The 21,841-nt window shown below is 42.8% G+C and overlaps 1 protein-coding gene across 1 annotated transcript in view; it reads left to right on the forward strand.

The window, feature by feature from the left end:
* Positions 1-21,841, forward strand: part of SLC3A1 (solute carrier family 3 member 1) — a 72,899-nt gene that overhangs the window by 26,802 nt on the left and 24,256 nt on the right. Inside the window, exons 4-5 of the mRNA XM_029593338.1 lie at positions 1,771-1,896; positions 20,887-21,006. Of these exons, the coding sequence (XP_029449198.1) occupies positions 1,771-1,896; positions 20,887-21,006 (246 nt within the window). The remainder of the gene's footprint in view (positions 1-1,770; positions 1,897-20,886; positions 21,007-21,841) is intronic.

Below are 21,841 nucleotides of genomic sequence, written 5' to 3' on the forward strand. Positions count from 1 at the left end.
AGTAGTGCTGTCAAAAGTTTTAAAAACTGAGAAAGATAAAAGGGTCCTATTGGGCCATGCACCCTCCAGCCTCAAACCCCTCTTATGTATTCAAACAGTCCCCTGTTTTCCAGGTCGGACCCCCCCCCCCCTTCCCCAGTTCTCTGAACATATGCAAATTGGACCTTCCCCCCCCCATAGACCCCTACCCACACGCAGTGCTGATGTGTCATGTCCCCCTCCTCATCCCCCCTGGAATCATCAAATTCTCTGCTGAGAGCGAGGGACGCGCATCCAGTGTGCTCTGTCAGGGGCAGCACCAGAAGCATAAGCTAGGAGCTAAACTTACGCCTTTAGCACGCCCTTTGACAGAGCAGTGCTGGAAGCGTGTCCCTCACTCCCGGTAGGGAATCTAAAGCAATAGGGGGGAGGGGCTGTGCATGACCCATTGGCACTGTGGGGTGGGTAGGTGAGGTCTGGGGGGTGGGGGGGGGGCAATAACGTCAGAGAATCGGGGAAGGGAGGACTGATCTGCAAACTGTGGTACTTTTTTAATATGTAAGAGGGAGGTGGAGGGTGCACGCCCTGATGTTTTGAGGGGGGAAGGAAGAGATTGGGCTGCTGGCCCTTTTTATGTTTCTTTTTTTTTTTTTTAATGTTAACGCTGCTTAGTCAGACATCTTTTATTTGTTTAAGTAGCACCTTATCCAGCCAAGCAAAACTGAATAACTTTAGACCTGCTCTGAAACCAGTCTAAAGCTATCTGACTTAACTTAGGCGTTTACAATTAAAAATTAGCTAAGCTAGCCGGATAAGTAAGTTACAGCCAGGAATGCCCCCAGAACGCCTCTTTTATCTGGATAAATTATAGCTGGATGATGACTTATCCAGCTATAATTTAGCTGGATAAGTGGTTGAATATTCCAAAACTTGTCATATAGACTGATAACTAATAAATTATCTATTTAAATGGCTTTGAAAATCAACCTAAATGTTTATAAACAAGATACAAATTCTTTACTGAGACAGTGAGTAGACCAACCGAGCCAAGGTCTGTCCCCTCATTACCCCCTTTCTCTATCCCCCCTGCCCCAGACCAGTCTCCCTTTGTCCCCCCTGCCCCACACCCCTCCCGCTCTGTCTCTCTTCCCCTGACCCCACCCCACTCTCCCCTCTACAGTCCCTTTCCCATGTTGACCAACTGCAGGAGGAGGAAAGCAGTGGTGCTTCGGACCATATCCTTCTCCTCCTCCGCTGCCTGGTCTGACTGATTCTTTGAACCGGTCAACTGTACAGGTAGCCATGCAGTTCAAAGCAGCAATCAGACTCAGAGCTGCTGAAGTGGAGAATATGACTGATTCTCCACTGCTCTCCTCCTCCTGCCACTGAATGTTGCTGCTTGCCCAACCCGATCCTGGATTTTCCGCTACGATTCTGCAGGAAAGGCCAGATTTTGGTAGGGCCATAGTTCTGGTGGCCCACTCCATTCTGACACCCATGGTAGGTAACAGCAAGAGATAGAGAGATGTAGAATTAAAAAAAAAATGGATTAGTATGAAAACTGATATGCTCATCTACCAGGAGCAGTAGAGAACCAAAAAGGGGAGATGACATGCCATCTTGCACAGACTACTAGCATGGCTCAATGAAGCTCCCAAAGAGAGGAGGCAGGACTTTTTTATATTCTTAAATATAATCAGTGGCAAGTCACCTACTGTGGCCTGCTGGTTGACTTTTGTATGTATATCGCTGGCTGCTAATGAAGTCATGCTTTATTTTATATATGAACAGGTCAGTGTATATGGCAACTCTTCATGGCAATATGATGATGTAAGAAAGCAATGCTACTTTCACCAGTTTCGTAAAGAACAGCCAGATTTAAACTTGCGTAATCCCACTGTCAAAGAAGAAATCAAGGTGAGTATGATATCTTGCACTGGAAAGAGTCTTGGTTTACGTATCTTCTCAGTGGTAGTTTAGAAGTTGATGCATAAGAGCAGTGAACTCAAGGTCTTAACTCTTCATTTATTAATTTGTAGCTTACATATATCCATTATGATCTATATACAATTATAATATTTGGTACTTCTGACTTAGAATAAAATAAACAAAGGACTTTAGCTATATGAAACTAGTGCTGACTCTATGGTTCCTTGCTTCTGATGTGTGCTACCACATGGGAGATGGCTAATCATTAGCATTGTTTTATTTATGACTCACTTTTCCATCAGGAGAGTTCAAAGTGAATTACAAACAGTTAAGCAATAGTCAGATACAATGGGTCACACAAAACAGATATCAGTATAGTTCATGGGCATTTAAATATGAGAGTGGTCCAGAGTGGTATGAATATTTTTTATCTGCATATAAATGTTGGTGGGATTCAGAGATAATGGCAAGGGTCAAAAGTTGCTTTGAACAGCCAGGTTTTTACCACTTTTTTTTTAGGTTAGGAGGTCAGGGGCGAGCCTGATGTGAGGGGGAAGGGAGTTCCATAAGGTTGGGGCAGAGCCAGCAAAAGTCCTTTTTCTGTTGTTCACAGGGTGCATAGTTTAGGTGATAGGATGATTAGACAGGCTGAATCATTAACCGTGAGGGTTTGTAGTAGGTGACAGAGTTGCTGAAATAGATTGGAGTAAGATCTTTAAAGGATTTGTAGGTCAGGATCCCAACTTTGGTGTAACAGAGTGGTGGAAGCCAGTATAAGCTTTTCAAAATTGGGGTTATTCAATCAAGTTTGAGCACCTTCGTTATCATGTGGGCTGCAGCATTTTGTACGAGGTACAGGTGGCAGTTCAGGGTATTGGGGATTCCTGTCTACAGTGACGTACAGTAGTACAAGCAGAAGATAACGGTGGCCTGGAAGCAGTTGTGAAAGCTGTCAAGAGGAGGGTGGAGGAGGCAGAGATGGAAGAAAGCTGTTTGGTTATTGTGTGGAATAAATGAAAAAACTTAAGGAATCACCAGTGTACAATAAACACAAGAGAGAAACTAGCTGGTGTACTGAGAGATGTATATTATAACCGCATTGAAAATGTAATGTTAATAATTTTTGTCTATGGAGGAAAAGACCTCAGCACTGGTGATTTTCTGAAAGACTTGTCAGAATGTCTACCAGTCGTTGCAATCATGGGTCAAAAACCTCTATTTAAACATTTCTTTTATTAAATTCAACATTTTCTAATCTTTTTCAAATTTAGATAAAAAAACTCGAATGTTTTCTCTTTCTTTTTTTTTGTCGAGACATTCCTGGAAGATGAAAAAATGTTTTTCTTCTTAGAATTCTGTTTCACTTAAAGTGTATTAATTCGGGTTTAAATCGTTATTGAACATTGCGGTTTGTAATACATCGCCAGATCAATGATATTTCAATTCAATTCAATAGCTCTCAACGGAGCTGCTAAAATATTTGATTTGGGTCTCTTAGGTACTCAGTAGAGTTGCTGGAGGGACAGTTCAAAGCACAGGTTGGAAAGCGCAATACTTTTCTTGAGATGATATTAATTTTTTGCGCTTAAAGACGCCAAATGGCGCCTGTTTCAATTCACATTGCTTTCTCTATAGCGCTCATTTACTCCTGAAATATTTATTGGTTTTGTATGCACTAAGAGACGCTGTGAACTGAGTAAGAATAGGTCCCCCAAAAGTAACTTTTGGGAGAAGGTGCCTGACATCTTTTAAACTCATCCATGACATCTGATTACTGAATTGGGTCCCTGTTCCTTTGGTTGTTTGAGGACAAGAGCCCTGGAATGCAGTACATCATAACCTTCAACAGGTTGCGATGGTACCTGGCCTGTAATGTGTTGGAGGAAATAAATGAAGGAAGTCACACACGAAGCGCATATAAGGAACAATTATCAAACATTTTTATACAGGAAATACTTGTATTTATTTGTGCAAAAAGGGGGATTTGATTCCCTCTCTACATGACTAGATGACAACATGCATGATTTTACCCCCATTAAAAGTGGGTGGTGCTAGGAGCAGGATGCTACCACGGCTCACCCTCGGCTCGCCTCTTTTCTTTGGCCCGGCACTTTTGTGCGTATCGGGGTTTATGCATTTGGCTGGCCCCTTTCAAAAATGCATGCGGCATGCGCAGGGCCCGGCCACGCGCATAACCCCGATTTTTTTTTTTTTTTTTTTTTTAAATACACACCGGGCTTTTAAAATTCGGACGATACTGCAGAGAAGGAGTTCTGCTTAAGGGCCACAGACGCTGAATAATCTGCAAAGATCAGAACCGGCTGATCTTCATACTTTAAATCTCTACAAGCCTGATATCTGTGAAGAAGTTCCTCCTTATACACAAAATTTAGCACTTTGATGATAAAGGGATGTGGTGGGCTCCTATATCTCTAGGCCCTATGTAATGGGCACACTGTGTATATAAGAGCAATCCAGTACTCGCTTTAACCAGGCCTCAAGTTCCCACCAAATCTCGGTCTGCGACTGTTTATGGGGGAACCTTGCTAGCCTTAAATTGCTCCTGCGAGAGAGATTTTCTAAGGCCTCTAACTTTCCTTCTATTTTCTGTTTTTGCTGTTTTCAATGCATTTATCTCAGTCTCCAAGGCTTGTACCCTGGTGTCTACACCTGTTAAGTGGATTTCCACTTTGCTTAGCTGCTTGACTATTGTCCGTCAGCGGAGAATGCATTTCCTCGAGCTTTGGCATACAGCTTGTCAAACTAGAAGGCATTGCTGCTATCACTGCCGCTGCGATTTTGCTCCCGCCACCGTCTGCCTGGCCTGACAGAACTGTAGCACGCGTTGCACCTGCCATCTTGCCCCCTCTGTCGCGCTGCTTGTCTTTCTCTTTCCGTGCAGTTTTCGCTCCCATTCCTTTGCTGAAACAGACAGGAGAATCCTTTTAATAAGCAAAAGCCAGTTTCATAAAATAAATGGGACTGGTTGCAAGTTCCAGCTCAACCATCTAAAATGAAAAATGTATAGAAAGAGAGGGAGTGGGGTCCCAGAGCAAAGGGAAGATAACATCTGCTTCCTCACATCACAGCATGTGACCTGTCTAAAAATCGGCCAATTTTAAAAACACGCGCACGACAAGGAAATTACAAGTTTTACCAATAAGTCCACTAGTTTGCCCAGACTTCTCTCTTGGTCACTGAGAGCTTCCTGGTTCTTCAGCTTGAACTCCCCCCCAGTTCAACCAGATCTCTCACCCAGTCAGTACTGCACAATAAACACATTTAATATCACTTATGCCAGATAATGAGCGGGTGTAAAAATACGCAAGTGATTTGGAAAATGTAGGCGTGCGTCTTTTAAAATAGCTTATGCACCCTGGAACGCGCTTCAACCAACTCTATTCTACACTCATAGACGCGAGCGTGAAAGTGAAAATGCGTGCGTATTTTCAACTTTTGTAAAATGCTCAGTACACAAGCACATGCTAATTTTACTTGTGTAACATTTTGAAAATGTATCTGTGTATATATAATTAGCAGCTCCTCAGATTTTCCCTGTGGCCAGCGTGATATGGGGCGTAGTCTGAGGGTGTGTGTGGGGCTGATTTTTACAGTTTAGAGCGAGCAATTTAAAGTGTGGGTCTTAGGATTTTAAGAAGGTGGAGTGCCCTCTACGCATAAGTGGGTTTTCTATTGCCAGAATCTCCCCTGCACTTGAGTCTTAAGCCTCTCACAGTAAGGGACAGGGGTTCTTATCCCTAGCCTCTGGCTAATCCTTTGTCATGAGTTTAACACCAGCCTCAGTCAGTAAGCAAGGCTCCATGCAGAAAGCTGAATTCCAATATTTTCAGCTTCAATGTGTCTTTGACAACCATGTATGACTATCCCTTTTTTTTTTTTTTTTTTTTTTTTTTTAACTCAAAGCAAAACCTGGAAACTGGCCTTTCATCTCCCTGTGGCAGCTCTTATAATGTTCTAAAATCTGTTTCCCAAAACCCTTCACATTTCCAGTCCGTAGTAATGACAAAAAACCAAGGCACAATTCAATTCCCCAAAATCTTTTTATTCATTAACAGCTAACACTCAAGCATAGCGGTAACAGTTTGATACAGGTATGTAGCAAGGCTTAAGGCAGCTCAACCTCTATGTTTCCAAGCAGATTCAAGGAAAAGGAGAAAAATGCAACTCATAGTCCTACTAATCCTGGGCTGGTATTCACAGATTTAAAGGATTCCATGCCAGAATTTCCAAGTGATTAACTAGAGTAATCCTTACAGTTATAGTTCTAATTATACAACCTGCAGCACAAGTTACAGGCAATTAATGAAAGAGCACATTTCAAACTTAAATGTTAGGGTTTTCTAAAATATCAGTGTTTCCCTAAAAGCATACAAATACAGAACTGATCAAGTAAGACTTCACAATGGTCAATTTTCTCAATGGAAAAGGGTAAACAGTGGAGTGCCTCAGGGATCTGTACTTGGACCTGTGCTTTTCAATATATTTATAAATGATCTGGAAAGACATACGATGAGTGAGGTAATCAAATTTGCAGATGATACAAATTATTAAGAGTAGTTAAAAACACAAGTGGATCGTGATAAATTGCAGGAGGACCTTGTGAGACTGGAAGATTGGGCATCCAAATGGCAGATGAAATTTAATGTGGACAAGTGCAAGATGATGCATATAGGGAAAAATAACCCATGCTGTAGTTACACGATGTTAGGTTATACATATTAGGACCTACCATCCAGGAAAAAGATCTAGGCGTCATAGTGGATAATACATTAAATTGTCAGCTCAGGGTGCTGTGGCAGTCAAAAAAAACAAAACAATGTTAGGAATTATTAGGAAGAAATGATGAATAAATGGAAAATGTCATAATGCCTCTATATCGCTCCATGGTGAGAATGCACCTTGAGTACTGTGTACAATTCTGATCACTGTATCTCAAAAAAGATATACTTTTACTGGAGAAGGTACAGAGAAGGGCAACCAAATTATAAAGGGGATGGAACAGCTCCCCTATGAGGAAAGGCTGAAGAGGTTAGGCTGTTCAGCTTGGAGAAGAGATGGCTGAGGGGGGGATATGATAGACGTCTTTAAAATCATGAGAGGTCTAGAATGGGTAATGTGAATCGGGTATTTACTCTTTGGATAATAGAAGGACTAGGGGGCACTCCATGAAGTTAGCAAGTACCACATTTAAAACAAATCAGAGAAATTCTTTTTCACTCAACGCACAATTTAGCCTCTGGAATTTTTTGCCAGAGGATGTGGTTAGTGGAGTTAGTGTAGCTGGGTTTTAAAAAAGGTTTGGATAAGTTCTTGGAGAAGTCCATTAACCTGCCATTAATCAAGTTGACTTAGGAAATAGCCACTGTTATTACTGGCATCAGTAGCATGGGATCTGCTTAGTGTTTGGGTACTTGCCAGGTACTTGTAACTTGGATTGGCCACTGTTGGAAACAGGATGCTGGGCTTGATGGACCCTTTGGTCTGACCCCGTATGGCAATTCTTATTTTCTTATGTCTGACCTTTCACTACATGATTTCAGCATTCCCAACGTTAGGGGTTCCAAACACAAATTAACCAATTAAGACACATTCAAACTGCTCCTGCACCAGTTCAGGTAACTTCAGGCTAAAATGTCTAGGTGTATATTGTTCAGCCTTCTGGTTGCCCCAAATATTGAGCTTGTCTTTCTCCAAACTAGGTTCTAGCTAATAACTTTAAACTTTAAAACAAAGTAGTGCAAACTTTCCTCTCCTTGTTTCATCTTTTGTTTTTTCCTTTTAGAAATGTCACACTCTGGCTTTCTCAGGCATTGTGCTATATCAGAGCTAGCAGACTGCTGTAAACAGGGATGAACAAAATTGAGAACTTTAATTATATATTTTCACCTATAAATTGCAGGATATTAATAATTTTAAGGAAATATTTCTGGCTAGTATTTTTTTTTCTGATGGGTGGCTACATGAATATGCCATTTTAGGGTATGCACTGTTTTTCTTGTTGTATGTTGCAATCCCTGACTTGTAGTTTCCCAAACCCGTTATTCAGGAAGCAATGTGCGTTACTACTATCTAAAAGGAAAAGGTAGAGGAGTCCTATGAAGTGCAATTAACAAGATTCTCTCCTATTTAGTTCAGTTTCACTTAACTGTTTTGGAAACTGTTGGTAAATTGTAACATGGACTGTAATCAGCTGTTGATACTCAAGAGCCTACCTGGAAAATTGCTATAGAATTAGCTTGCTAAGGTGCACTTCTAAACAAGCAGTTGAATCATACAGCCTTTGAAAGTTGAGTTGATTTTTCTGTATTTTATTTTTAATAACCTTTTCAGATAATTTCTTAAGTTGCCCCTCCCACCCTTTTTTTTTTTTTTTTTAAGGCAAAGAGGAAGGTCATTTGGGGTGAAACACGAATAAATTCTTTATGCTTTAAAAAGAACAAGGACTAGGATACATGCAATGAAGTAACTTACTAGGTGATATATTTTAAGACAATTAGGAGAAAATACTTTTTTATTCAACTCATAATTAAACTTTGAATTTGTTGCCAGAAGATGTGGTAATAGCTATTAGTGTAGCTGGTTTTAGAAAAGGTTTGGACAAGTTCCTGGAAGAGAAGTCCATAAATCATTATTAAGGTAGACCTGGGGAAATCCACTGCTTGACCCTGGGATAAGCAGCATGGAATCTATTGGACTTACAAATCCTGCCAGGTACTTGTGACCTGGATTGGCCACTGTTGGAAACAGGATACTGGGCTTGATGGACCTTTGATCTGACCCAGCATGGCAAGTCTTACAGTATGTTCTCATGTTAATTGCTCCATGTATTACAAATATACTTTACTGCTCTTCTCACTAAAAGGGATTTCTTCCTTCTTTCTTCCTCTAGTCTCACATCATCTCGTCTGACTCCATCTTGTCAAGTCTGCTAAGATACAATTACATAGCCTTATAAGCTGCTCGGCTGCTTTGCTTTCACCAAGCTTCCCACCAGCCAAAATAACAACTTATGGCTCCCATTTAGCCTCTCACTAATATATGCTTATGCTACAAAATAACTACCGTATGATGTAAACTCACAACCATAGCAACTGTGTTTATGGAACATACATGAACAAACAATCAAATTTAGAACGGGATCAGGGTGGGGTGTTTCCTCATGACTCTGTTTTTCTAATTTTTTACTTTTCAGCCACCTCTGAAGGTGGTGGGGGGTGGGCAGGAGTCTACCCAGACCTCTGGGAGGGATCTTTTCCACATTGGGTGGGGGTGGAGTTGCTTTAGGGTCATGGCTGGCCTTTAAGTTTGAAAGCAGGAGAATTGGAACGTGCATTAACATTCCACTGCTCCCACAGAAAAGTTAGCTTCGACTCCTGAGTTGTAGCTAACTTTTTGAGAAATAACGTGGTTTGTGTTAATTTTGGCAAGCTGCATTATTTCATTTGCATAGAATTAAGTAGGCATGAGCTGCTTTGCATGCATTTGAAAATTTTATGCATGCAAAAACTCATTTTAATAGGCGTGGGTTTTTCATGCAATATTGCTGGCAATAAGTTACATCAAGTGATACATGCTGTTTTTGCACATTATGAGCTTATTGCAGCTTAATAAATATACCTCTTAGATTGTAAACTCTCTGGGAATAGGAAAATACCTATAGTACCTGGCTATAATCCACTTAGAAATGCCTGAAAAGCAGAATATAAATGAATCTAGTTATTTTTTCACTTATTATTGAGTCAGTTATATAGCAACAGCCTTTAAAGGGATTAAACTTTGCTTTATGGTCTGCTAACATTTAAGCATTAGTAAGCATAGCCAGAAAACATAATTATTCAATAACAGCATGCATAAAAGTAAGAAGACAACCTTTGAAATGCTATAAAGAAATCACAGATCCATAATCATTAACTTTAGTGCAATCTGACATCTGAGTTACTATTTATGGGACTGAAAATTTGCAAATCTGAATTTATTTATAGGGTAGATATTGAAAGCTGGCTGTGTAGGTAACTTAGCCAGTTAGAACATATCTGGCTAAGTTACAATGTATATTCAGCGGCATGACAAAGCCACTGAATATATGCATATGTATATGCACTTAGCTGGATTAGTCTACCTGTCTAAGTTTAGACTTGCTCTATAGGACATCTAAACTTACATGGTGGCTAACTCCGAATATCGGTAGTTAATAGTATAAGTTATACGGCTAACTTGCTCTATCCTTGATCTGCCCAGTACATGCCTAATTTTTGTGTGTGTAACTTTTAGCCATATAAGGGACTTATGTGGCTAAGCAGCGGCTGCTAAACACAGGCGCATATTCAGCAACTGCTAATTAGCCACATAAGTCCCACTTATCTGGCTAAATAGCACTGAATGTGCTTCGAATATCGAGCCCTTTTATGCCTTCTAGTTAATAGATTAAATAATTACTAGGAAAGCAGTTATAAATTAACAAAGGCCAGTGTTTAGAAAGAAATCTTCAACATTTTCATTCTTTGATGAAATGGTTTTAAGAGAATTGTTGAAATGCAATTATAGTAACAGGTTTGGATTAATTTTTGTTGACTAATAAGCTTCTAGTAAGGGTGATGACCAGGAGGCAGGTGCCAAGTCAAAAAATTTGTTTTAGTTTGTTCATTCATTTATTTAGTTCATTTCAAATGAAATAAAATGCTCATTTATTTATTTTATTTGTTTTCCATTGCAGTCAATGTAAGGAAAATGCAGCCTATTTTGGGCTCCCAAATTGTGCTTTTGTAGTCATTTCCAATGAAACTGGTCAATAGATATCGAAGGGTGTCGGCATGGTAAACGCATCAAGACTAATGTCAATATGGCATCAAAGTGGCATGAAGAGCCCAAGGATCTGCAATGGGGGCAAATGCTACCAGCACTCTCAGAGGAGCAAAGCAACAGCAAGAGTGGCCAGAATAACCCAAGGCTTCAAAAGTGGGACAAAAGAGTACCAACAACACACAGTGACATGAACCTCCTGAGGCATACAAGAAGGTAAAGCAGCATCAAGTGTGTCATGAACAGTTCAATCCACCTCAAAGGGGGAACAAAGTGCCATAAGAGTAGTGATAGATGTTCAAAGCAACTGAAAGAGTGGTATGAAGACCCCCAAGCATCATGACAGGTGCAAAGCAGTCACCCAGAGTGGCAAGAACATCCCAAGGCTCCAAATGAAGGTCAAAGGCACAACCAAATTGGTAGAAAGCTCTAAGCAGGGAGAAGCCAGAAGAAATCCCTGGATGATGTCATTTCCGTAGAGCATCATTAGGTGAAGGAGCTGGTTTTTCAAGCTTGGAGTTGGTCTTCATTGGAGGCTATAATGCCACTCAATAGAGGCCTAAATTCTCTTTAACTACTAGCCGTTTAGTATCCTGTGGTTCAGGGAATCCAGGCCATGCTTCTTCTTTTGAATCGATTTTTGCATATATTGCCTTCATTACTTCAGAAGCAGTAATCTTGGAGTGTGGTCCTTGTTCTGGGTGCTAAATGTTTGCAGTCCTTGCCTTTTGCTGTGGAATAATCTGTCAAAGACTAAGTAAAAGATGAAACCAATAATTGTAAGAACTATAAGGGAAGGCAGTTTGAAGAAAAAGTCTGAGGGCATGAAACCACTAAAGATAACTTGGTCAGCCCTGTGTAAAACAAAGGATGGCCAGGGCAAGAGCAAAAGTCGGCAAGTACCTTAAAGGAAGGGCATTTTCATAGAACCTCTACGACAGCCGGAGCAGAGGAGGAAGCACCTAAGTGTGCTAAGACTGTTTGGAGTGCGGCGGCAGCAGCGGTTGCTGGTGATTAAAACTGTAGGAGCAGAGTAATGCAGCAAGAAGATAGTTGTGGAACCCCCCCCAAGTTATATGTCGAGGGCTAAGGCAGGAGGAGGAAGAATGGCATGAAAAAGGTCAAGGCAACAGGAGGGGGAAGCAGTACCAGGATTGGCATGAATGATGCAGCAAGCATCAAAGCAACGCCTGGTGAGGCAAGACCAAAAGTTGGCAAGTTCTATAGGGGGGAAGAGGATTTGGAAATAACCTCTAAGACAGCTGGAGCGGAGGAGTAAGGCTCCCTGCTTCAGATCTGTGGTCATTGTGGTTGAGTGAAATGGCACAGACTCTTTTCTGGTTTGTTCTGGGAAACCTAATTTGTATTCGTGCCAAGATGGCAATTTACACTATGCAAACTAGTTGTGAATCACTAAGCTTACACACAGATATATTTGGATCCTCCATTTAATTTAATATAACATCCTGTGCAAAGAAAAAGATGGAGAAAACGAATTGGTTTATATCAAAAAGATAAATGATTCTCAATATATACATGGAGAGCTGGGCAAGCTTGTCTTGCGCAGCGATGATAACATGGGGAGAATCTGTGAGAGGTAGGATAGTTAGGTGGGGTGGGAGATACCAGGGACGGCGGGAAAATGGACCAATAAGTTATGGTTCAAGGCGGGGTTAAGAGTTACCCAATGGGGTGACAGGGTTTTTGTAAAATAGGATGATGCTCAGAGCAATGGTTAGCAGCCTGAGAGGGAAGGTAGGCAGCAAGACTTGTTGTGGCAGGGGTCCGGACTGCTGATAATTAAACAAAAAAACCAAAAAAAACCAGGTGCAGAACTAGTAGCTGAATTAAGTGAGCAGGGCCACTGTGGTAACGGAGGTACAGGATATGCTGCGCGGCAAAGAGAGGGCGGGTAGGCCCGAGCCGGCCGCATTAGTGACATCCAGGCGGGGACGCAAGGGCCTTGCCGGTCCCCTTAGCATCACGGGGCAATCGCCAGGGCGGGCATCTTCAGTACCCGCCCCCCCATTCTCCGCCGCCTCCCAGCCAGGAGGCCAGCTCTGGAGAAAGTGGCCTAGAGCCCAGCGCCTGGATGACGAAGTGTTGGTGGGCGAAGACCCTACCGAGGCTGACTGCAGAAGCCTGGACATTTCCCTCAGTGCCTCGGGAAGCGACTTTCCCTTCCCCCCCCCCCCCCCCAAGCGGAGCGGGGTCCCACCGCATTTCGCCCCCATCCTCCTCGGCCCAGCCAGTGCCTTACATAAGCGGGGGTCATGGGAGCACCGGAAAGAGCAAGCGAGTTCCTGTCTGCGTCCGGCATCTACACAGCAGACAATCCCGGCGGGGACGGTCAGACTGAAGGCAAGCACGAGGAAAGGCATTATGGCTGGCGCAGGGCGGGAAATGACGAGATCACAGCTCAGAGGCACGAGTGGTCAGCACGGTGAGCAGACACAGGGAAAGAGACGGTCTTTCCCAGCAGGCCATGAGCGGTAGTTTGCTAGAAGCGGGGCTACCGAGTCTTCTGGAGGCAGCCTGCAAGGCTCTGTAGCAGGTAATGAAGGTGGTGACTGTTTTACCAAAACAAAAGCAAGGAAAATAGAGCGGAATTAGAGAAGGAATTATGATGACAGTTCTCGCTCCAGCTCGGATTCCTCTTACCTCCTCCACGTCGGCCAGTAGTGACTTGGCAAAGATCAGACGAGTAGTGGTGGGTGGGCCCGTGCCAAGACATGGGACATCGGCTTTAGCTTCCTTAACGGAATTGTGGGAAGGGGTCCCTCGGAAGTTACGCAGCCGCATAAAAAGAAGAAATATGCCCTCGATGACATCAGCACACTGCTAGCAAACAACTACCTAGCACTTAATACTGCCAAAACAGAGCTACTCCTCATCTCTCCCCACAACCTCAAACTTCCACTAAAACCAACTAAGACAACCATGCTTTAACACTACATTCCCAGCAACACGTGCGCAGCCTCGGCATTACCATAGATAATCACTTCAATTTCAAAAAATTCATCAATATCCCCCTTAAAGATTGCTTCTTCAAACTGCACACTTTAAAAAAGCTTAAACCCCTATTATACCTCAATGACTTTCACACAATACTACAAGCCATCCTTTTCTCGAAAATTGACTACTGCAACTCTGTGCTATTAGGCATACCCAAAAGCTCGATCCAACCCCTTCAATTACTCTAAAATGCTGCAGCACGCATTCTCACCAACACCCACAAAAACGACCACATCAAACCTGTCCTCAAGCACCTGCGTTGGTTACCCATCACATCCAGAATTGTCTACAAATCACTCACCCTCATTCATAAATCACTACACAACCAAAGCATGCACTGGTTTAACGAACACTTCACATTTCGTCACTCAGACAGACCCACCAGAAAACAATACCTAGCAACTCTACATACCCCGCTACCTAAACTAACCAAACTCTGCTCCACCAAAGACCGAGCTTTCTCCCTAGCTGGGCCCACCCTCTGGAATAAGCTACCCTCCTCACTACGCCAAGATCATGCCCTAAGAAATTTAAACACCACCTTAAGGCCTGGCTATTTTAAGCAAGCTTACACTTAGTAGCTTCTTAGTCGTGGGGTACGCAAGCTTACACCTAGTAGTTCATGTCGTGGGGTACGCAAGATAATCAATTTATGGCTAACCCAAATGACCAACAAAAGTGCAGGGTCAGGGAGGTTGACGCAGGGAGTTAACATGAGTGTAAATGAGGGAGGGAGTACAGGGGTTTTAGGGGCTTATCTAGAGAAAGTTGCGGGGAATACAATTAAAAGTGCGGATCCCAGGATAACGTCGTCCACTACCGATGTATGTTGGAGATTCAACAGGGCCACATGCTTGTTCCCGGAATGCAAATTTTGGCAAGCGTGCTCGACCTGTAATGGTGCACCACCCAGTGTCCAAATGCATGACGGTACAGCAGCCTACCGCCAATAAGGCATTGAAGCAAGTAAAGCGTCCGCAGTAAAATGGGAAAAGGGAGAGGGCGGTCAAAAGGGGGGGAGGGTAGAGGGTAGGAAAAGGCAGCATGTTAGGGTGCAAAAAAAAAAAAGAAAGAAAGAGGAGGAGGGAGATTCAATAACAGAATGAGGTCAGGCAGAATTTTTCATAGACATCAATAAAGTTTGCAAGAGGACTCAGACATGCAATGCTCCTAATGTCCCTGCAGAACATTATGGGTGTCAGCAACCTGGAGATGGCTGGCAGGGTGATGAAGAGGAGTGGAGATAAGGTGCTCAGTAGTCCCGGTGACATGGAAGGCATATACTCAAGGAGCAAGAACAGTGAGGGCTTTCTGGAAGTTAGGGGGTTGCCGCGAGGGCGTAGTGACGGAGCAAGAGGTAGTGGGAGTTCATAATTGCAGCTAAGAAGCTCTGGTATTCTGTAGCTACAGTTCGTTCACAATTGGCAGGGTTTGCTTTCTTTCAAAAAAATGCGTGGTTGGGGTAACCCTTTAAGTAGCTTTAGGGTGAGGAAGGTGTTAGGAGGTTGGCAGCGCAGCTTGGGCAGGTTGGGAGACAGCAGACTGCCCATTCGGTATGACAATTTGGCACACTTATCAGCTGGCCCCGATATGAGGTGACACTGTTCAGGGTCATGTTTTCATGGGCGTTCTTCGGAGCTATGAGGGTAAGCGAATTGGTAGCGTTATCTAGGCGTAGTAAAAGAGACATAGGCTTAACAGTTCGGTGCGTGCAGGTATATGCAAACAAGGTGACATTGTTTATCCTAAATCCAAAACAGATCAGGAGGGCAAAGATGCATTATTTATTTATTTATTTATTTATTTAGAAGTTTTATTTACTATTTTACTAATAGTTTAGTACCGGATGAGGACAAGAGTGTGTCCAGTGTTGCTGGCACAGTTGACAGGGAGAGTCATTCTTGATACACGAGGACTGGAAGTCCGTTGACTTGGTACTAATTTGGCAGGGGTGTTGAGTGCGACCATAGTCAAATGTGGAGGTGACGAGTGTTTGTACAGTACACATTTGTTTCGTATAGGTGCAGCCCCTACCGCAGCAGAAGTGGGTTTTTCCAATTGCGGAATTAAAGGGCTAGGTCGTTGGAAGTCGAAGGCTTTCCAATCGTACATCAGACCTTAAGGATGTACAGGGGTCGTGGGAAGGGGAGGGGAGCTCTAAAGTCTTGTGTTTTATGTTGCAGAGTGAAAGGGGGTGAGGCACTTTGAAGGATGTGCCTGGATCATGGGCCATTCATACATACATCTGGCGCAAAGAAGAGCACTGAAGCATCCTTACGGGGAGAGCCTGGAGTTGGAGAAAAGGGGTTGGCGTTTAGCATGGTTTAGTAAGAGGGGTATGGGTTGGGATGAACTCCTGCCTTTCCTGTATGAGAGGATAGAAATGTGGGGGGCGCCAAATATTCTTCTCATACATCTAGGGGGAAACAATATTGGGTCCAAATCATGCAGGGAGTTACTTACCTGCATGAAGAAAGACATTTCATAGATAATGATTAGATGGCCCAGAATGCGCATAGGATGGTCGGATGTAATCCTACGTTTGCGTAATAAGGATGAGGCAATTTGGCAGTCAGTAGTGAAAAAGTTGAACCGACAGTTAGGAAATGGATGGGGTGGGAAGGGGAGTTCTGGATTAGACACTCATGGTCCTGGGCGGCGGAGGTCGGGTTGTTTTCGGGGGACGGGGTCCATTTGTCCGAAGTGGGTATGGACCTGTTTAACAACTCCATAGAGGAAGGGCTGGAAAGTGAGATTAGGAAATGGTAATAAGCCGCAGTTTGGGGGGAAACCCGTCTGTGGCAGTAAACCTGAGCCCAAGAGGAATTTGTAAGGTGGGGGGGTGGGGGGGGTTTGCTGTTACTTCACCATTGGGGACAAGGTGGTGGAGCAAAAGGGGGAGGGGGGGGGGGGTGTTGAAGTTGGTTGTATTCATGTTGATTTGTAAGGGCTCGGGTTAGTTTGCGTTAATAAACTGCGGCCTATTTAAATCCTAGTTCATGTGTTGTGTATTTTCTGGGGGAAGGTGGACAAGTCGAGCAAGTATTCTATCCATATGTTAAAGGAGAGCTGGGCAAGCTTGTCTTGCACAGCGATGATAACATGTGGAGAATCTGCGAGAGGTAGGATAGTTAGGTGGGGGTGGGAGATACCAGGGACGGCGGGAAAATGGACCAATAAGATATGGTTCAAGGCGGGTAGTTACCAATTGGGGGTGACAGGGTTTTGTAAAATAGGATGACGCTCAGAGCAACAGTTAGCAGCCTGAGAGGGAAGGTAGGCAGCAAGACTTGTTGTCCCTCCCGCCCACCCTTTGTTAAAAAAAAAAAAAAAGAGGAATTGTGTTGCTTGAAAGTTTCGTTACGTGCATTTGTCAATTGTCGCAGTGGAGACGGTAAACCCGAGCCCAAGAGGAATTTGTAAGGCGGGGGGGTTTATGGTGGTGGGGGCCGGTGGTGCAGGCCTTGTGTAGCCGGAGGGGCCGCTACACGGGAGGACTGATGAACCATGGGCCCTGGTTCTCGGTAGTATGAGGCAGGGTAGGGGGTGGATTTGTTGTTACTTCACCATTGGGGACAAGGTGGTGGAGCTAAAAGGGGAGGGGGGAGGAAGTTGAGGTTGGTTGTGTTCATGTTGATTTGTAAGGGCTCGGGTTAGTTTGCGTTAATAAACTGCGGCCTATTTAAATCCCAGTTCATGTGTTGGGTATTTTCTGGGGGAGGGGAGGACAAGTCGAGCAAGTATTCTGTTCACATGTTGTGTGTACTATTAGAAGTTACACATGGTCATATTTACTTGAAAAAAATAATTGTACTGAATTGTTACTTTAAAACTGCTTGTTAACAATAAGCAAATGACAACAGAGCTCGACGCGCATTAGTTCCCGAAGCGTGTCAATCCACTTACAATAACAATCATGAGCACAGTTAACATTTTAATATTCCCCCCCCCCCCCCAGTGGTGTCTCAAAGGAGCCCCCTCCCCCCACTCCGGAGCAAAACATAAAATAATCATCAAATGACGACAAATACGCGCTTCTCAGAACAGAATGACCGCAAGAGCCCCCAATCCACTCCACCCCCCCATCATATAGTACCAAATCAAGATGATAAAGAATTATTCAGAAATTCCCTTCATGTTATCATACTGGAGATATAGGAAATGTATAGTCGGAGCATAGGGGCATACCAATGTTGCCAACCTCGTTTGTTTCTCGCGAGTCTGGGCTTGTTTTTCTAGCCATTCACTTTTTTTTTTTTTTTTTTTTAAATTCGTGGGTTGCTTAATATTGGGGCTTTTTTTTTTTTCTTTTCCAAATCACTTTTTTTTTTGTGCTTGGTAGCGGGACTTGTGCCCTGCTGTTCCTGCACACTGTGAGATCACAAGGGAGAGGCATCACCATAGAATAACAATAGAGATGGCGGAAGCGGCGATCATGGGGTCGAGACGGGGAGCTGGAGTTCTGGAGCTTTTGGGAAAAGGGTAGAGCTGTTGTGGCTGAGAATGGTGTGTGTGCACTGTGCGGACAGAGTGGGGGGCCTAAGGCAGCTGGTAAGGGCCATTGACTGTGTGCATTTGGTGCTTTTGGGGTTGCTGGTTAAAGGGGTGCCAGGTCATGTCACCATGCAGATCATCTCATTTGAGTTCAGGTGCTTATGAACATTTTTATTTTTCTGGAAACTGGAAATTTCATTAAACATTGTGATGGTAGTTTTAAAATGTTTTCTTTGTGAAGTGGAATTATATGATTAAGTTGATTTATAAAATCATGCTAATTTAGGGATTTGGATATGTGGAATTTTGTGACTTGCAAAACAAATTAATCACTTTTGAGAAATATCAAACATATCGAACATCTGCGTATGCATATTATAATAAGAGCATGTAATAATAACTATAAAATGTTATAAAAATTCCACTATTGCTAAGTAGAGTTGGTCTTAAAAATCACTGAAGTCTTAGAAGATTGACATTTTTTTTAAGGGCTAACTAAAAGATGTTGGGGTAGATTTTCAAAGGGTTACGCGCGTAATATACGCGTGTAACCCCCGAAAACCTACCCCTGCGCGCGCCTAGCCTGTTTTGCATAGGCTCAGCGGCGCGCACAAGCCCCAGGATGCACGTATGTCCCGGGGCTTTAAAAAATGGGCGGTCCGGGGGCAGGGCAGCTGTTCGGGGGCGGTCACGAGTCCGCTGGCCAGTGCACGCAAGTTACGCCTGCCAACTTTGATGACAAAAGGAAGGGGGGGGGGATTTAGGTAGGGCTGGGGGGAGGGTTAGGGAGGGGAAGGTGGGGGGAGCCAAAAAAAAGTTTGGAGCAGCCTTGGAAGGAATGGGAAAGCCATTGGGCCTCCCCTAGGGCTCGGCGTGCGCAAGGTGCATAAGTGTGCACCCCCTTGTGCGCGCCAACCCCGGATTTTATAACATGCATGCGGCAGCGCACGCATGTTGTAAATCGGGTGTACATTTGTGCACGCTTGGTAGCGTTGGTTGCTGTACCAACTTCTTGCCAGCCAGTAATAAGCTGAAGCGATTCAATGAAAATATGTATCTTGACAATGCAGACAGTACAGAGGACGAAGAAGTACTGGCTGCTGTCATAGATTGTCAGACTGCTTTTTAGTTATCTGTGAGAGCTACAACAATTATTTCCTCCGTTACATTCACAAAAGTATTTTTTAAGTGTTTTCTGTGTATAAATGCATTCTAATAAAACCAGTTTAAATCTCACATGTTTTGGGCTTGTTTTTTTGGCACAGCGTGCTTGTTCTTTCATAGCTACCCGGCAACACCGGGGCATACGCTGCTTACGGATAATCAAACGCAATAGACCAGGGTTCCATATCTCAATTAATTGTAGCTTACTCTTAAACAAATGAGCTGCAAGCTGATTTTCCTTCTGCAATAATCCAGGCATTTTGTTCTTCCAATACCAAAAAAGAGGGTGGCGATCGTCCACACCACATAAAGAGAATAGGCTTTTCTAACCAAGAGGCACTTTCCCTTCTCTTGCATCTGAAAGGCTGCTGTACATAAAAAAAAAAAAAAAAGGCACCCTTGGGAATGAAATATACTACTTATCCTACCAGAGAAGACAAATATTTACAAATTTCTCCCAAAGTTTTTATTACTGGGCAAAACCAGAAATAATGTCCCAACTTGCTCCTGGCTTGGTGACATTTCAGGCATAACTCTGATTAAAAAAACCCCACTTTATGCAACCAGGTGAGTGGTTGATACGCTTTCTGCAGCAACTTATGTTGCATCTCTCTACGATTTGCATCCTCCATCAGCTCAGGTGTGCATGCAACCCCCAAGTAAATGTCTTTTGATATAAACTCCTGTTTGTTACCGAATACTAATGGCACCACCCATGTAATTTGCGAGCCATATTTTTCTTTGATATATGTGCCCTATTGTAAACCGTTATGATGGTGAATAACTTAATGACTGTATATAAAAACTCTTAAATTAAAACTCATAAATAAATAAATAAAAGAATGTTAAACTTAAGGTTGCTCAGGTTATTAGCCACTCATTTTTCCATTGGTTAGTAACAAGTCCCCAGTAAACAAAGGCCCCAGTTTAACAAGAGATTTACAGATATGTAAAATCCCCTCCCAATTTCAATCAAACCTCAATTTGAAAAACTCCTCAATCTGCTTTACAAAGGCATCCATCAAATTAGTGCTCTTCATCGACGAAATATAGTGTCTTACCCTCAGGTACACGAAGAAAAACTTAGGTTGAAGATCAAACTGGTTGTTCGGTTCCTGATAAGATTGTACTGAATTGTTAAAGAATATGCAATGTTGTTCAAAAGACCATGTCTGCAGGACTGTGCAGAGGCAAAAAGATGTATGGATAGAAACTACCACATATTCATTATCCCAAAGAATCCCTCTTGCCGTGTGTCTTTTATTTATTTATTTTTTTATTGGGGGACAGTGGTTCACCTTTGACTGTTATCTCCCTTTCTGCTTTTCTTTTCCTTTTGTAAAATGTTCCCTAATGCACTCTGAATGCAAGCATTGTGGGTTACTATCTCTTCCTCTGGCAGATTTTTCCACGAAAGAAATTGCCATTTGGGAAATCATGACGATTATTTTGCTAATGATGAACAATGTCTGTGTTTCTGTTTAGGATATTATCAGATACTGGCTTGGAAAAGGTGTGGATGGATTAAGAGTTGATGCTACCAAATATCTGCTAGAAGCAGAGACTCTTAGGGATGAGCCTCAAGTAAATAAATCACAGAGCCCGGTAAGATGATAGATATGTGCTTTAACTTTCTTTTCTTTACCTAAGAATATTTCACTTTCCAAATTTCATATGTATTTATTTATTTTTAATTTTTATATACCGAGGTTCTTGTATGAAATACAAATCACTCCGGTTTACATAAAACAGTGAAATGCCCCCAAAAAAAGGGGGGGGGGGGCTTTACATAGAAGAATAGAACAAAGTACAAATTGAACATAGTATAGTATAGTTACAAGAAACGTTTGAAATCAGAATCAGAAACCTCGTACAGTTAAAATGTCAGAATAGGATAACTCAATGAGGTAGCCCATGATTGAGATTATCATAGCATTTAGGCAGCATTAAGTGTCTGGGAAGGCTTGACGGAAGAGCCAGGTTTTTAGCTTTTTTTTTTAACTCCTGATGTATATGTAGATATACAATTGAACTCCTGATGTAGTTCAATTGTACTCAGAAGATAGATAGATAGTATAATACTCAGCAGATCTGCACACTGTACGTCCTAAAAAAAAATGTACTCTGATTTTATTTTTAATGATGACCAAATGTCATATAAATAGTAAGGGCAATAATTTTGAATTAGAACAATGGTTCCCAAACCTGTCTTCAGGGACTCCCAGCCCGTCAGGGTTTTCAGGATATCCGAATGAGATATTGTTGCATGCATTACCTTAGTACTATGCAAATATACCTCACACATTTCCATTGAAGATATTCTGAAACCAGTACTGGTGGGGGGGTCCCTGAGAACAGGGTTAGGCAGCGTCGTATTAGAACATGAGATGGTGGTGAACATGGCTTTGACTGGCCAGCAGGGAATGTATTAACATAAGCT

The sequence above is a fragment of the Rhinatrema bivittatum genome, chromosome 3 (genome assembly GCF_901001135.1).
Source record: "Rhinatrema bivittatum chromosome 3, aRhiBiv1.1, whole genome shotgun sequence".
Lineage (NCBI taxonomy): Eukaryota > Metazoa > Chordata > Amphibia > Gymnophiona > Rhinatrematidae > Rhinatrema > Rhinatrema bivittatum.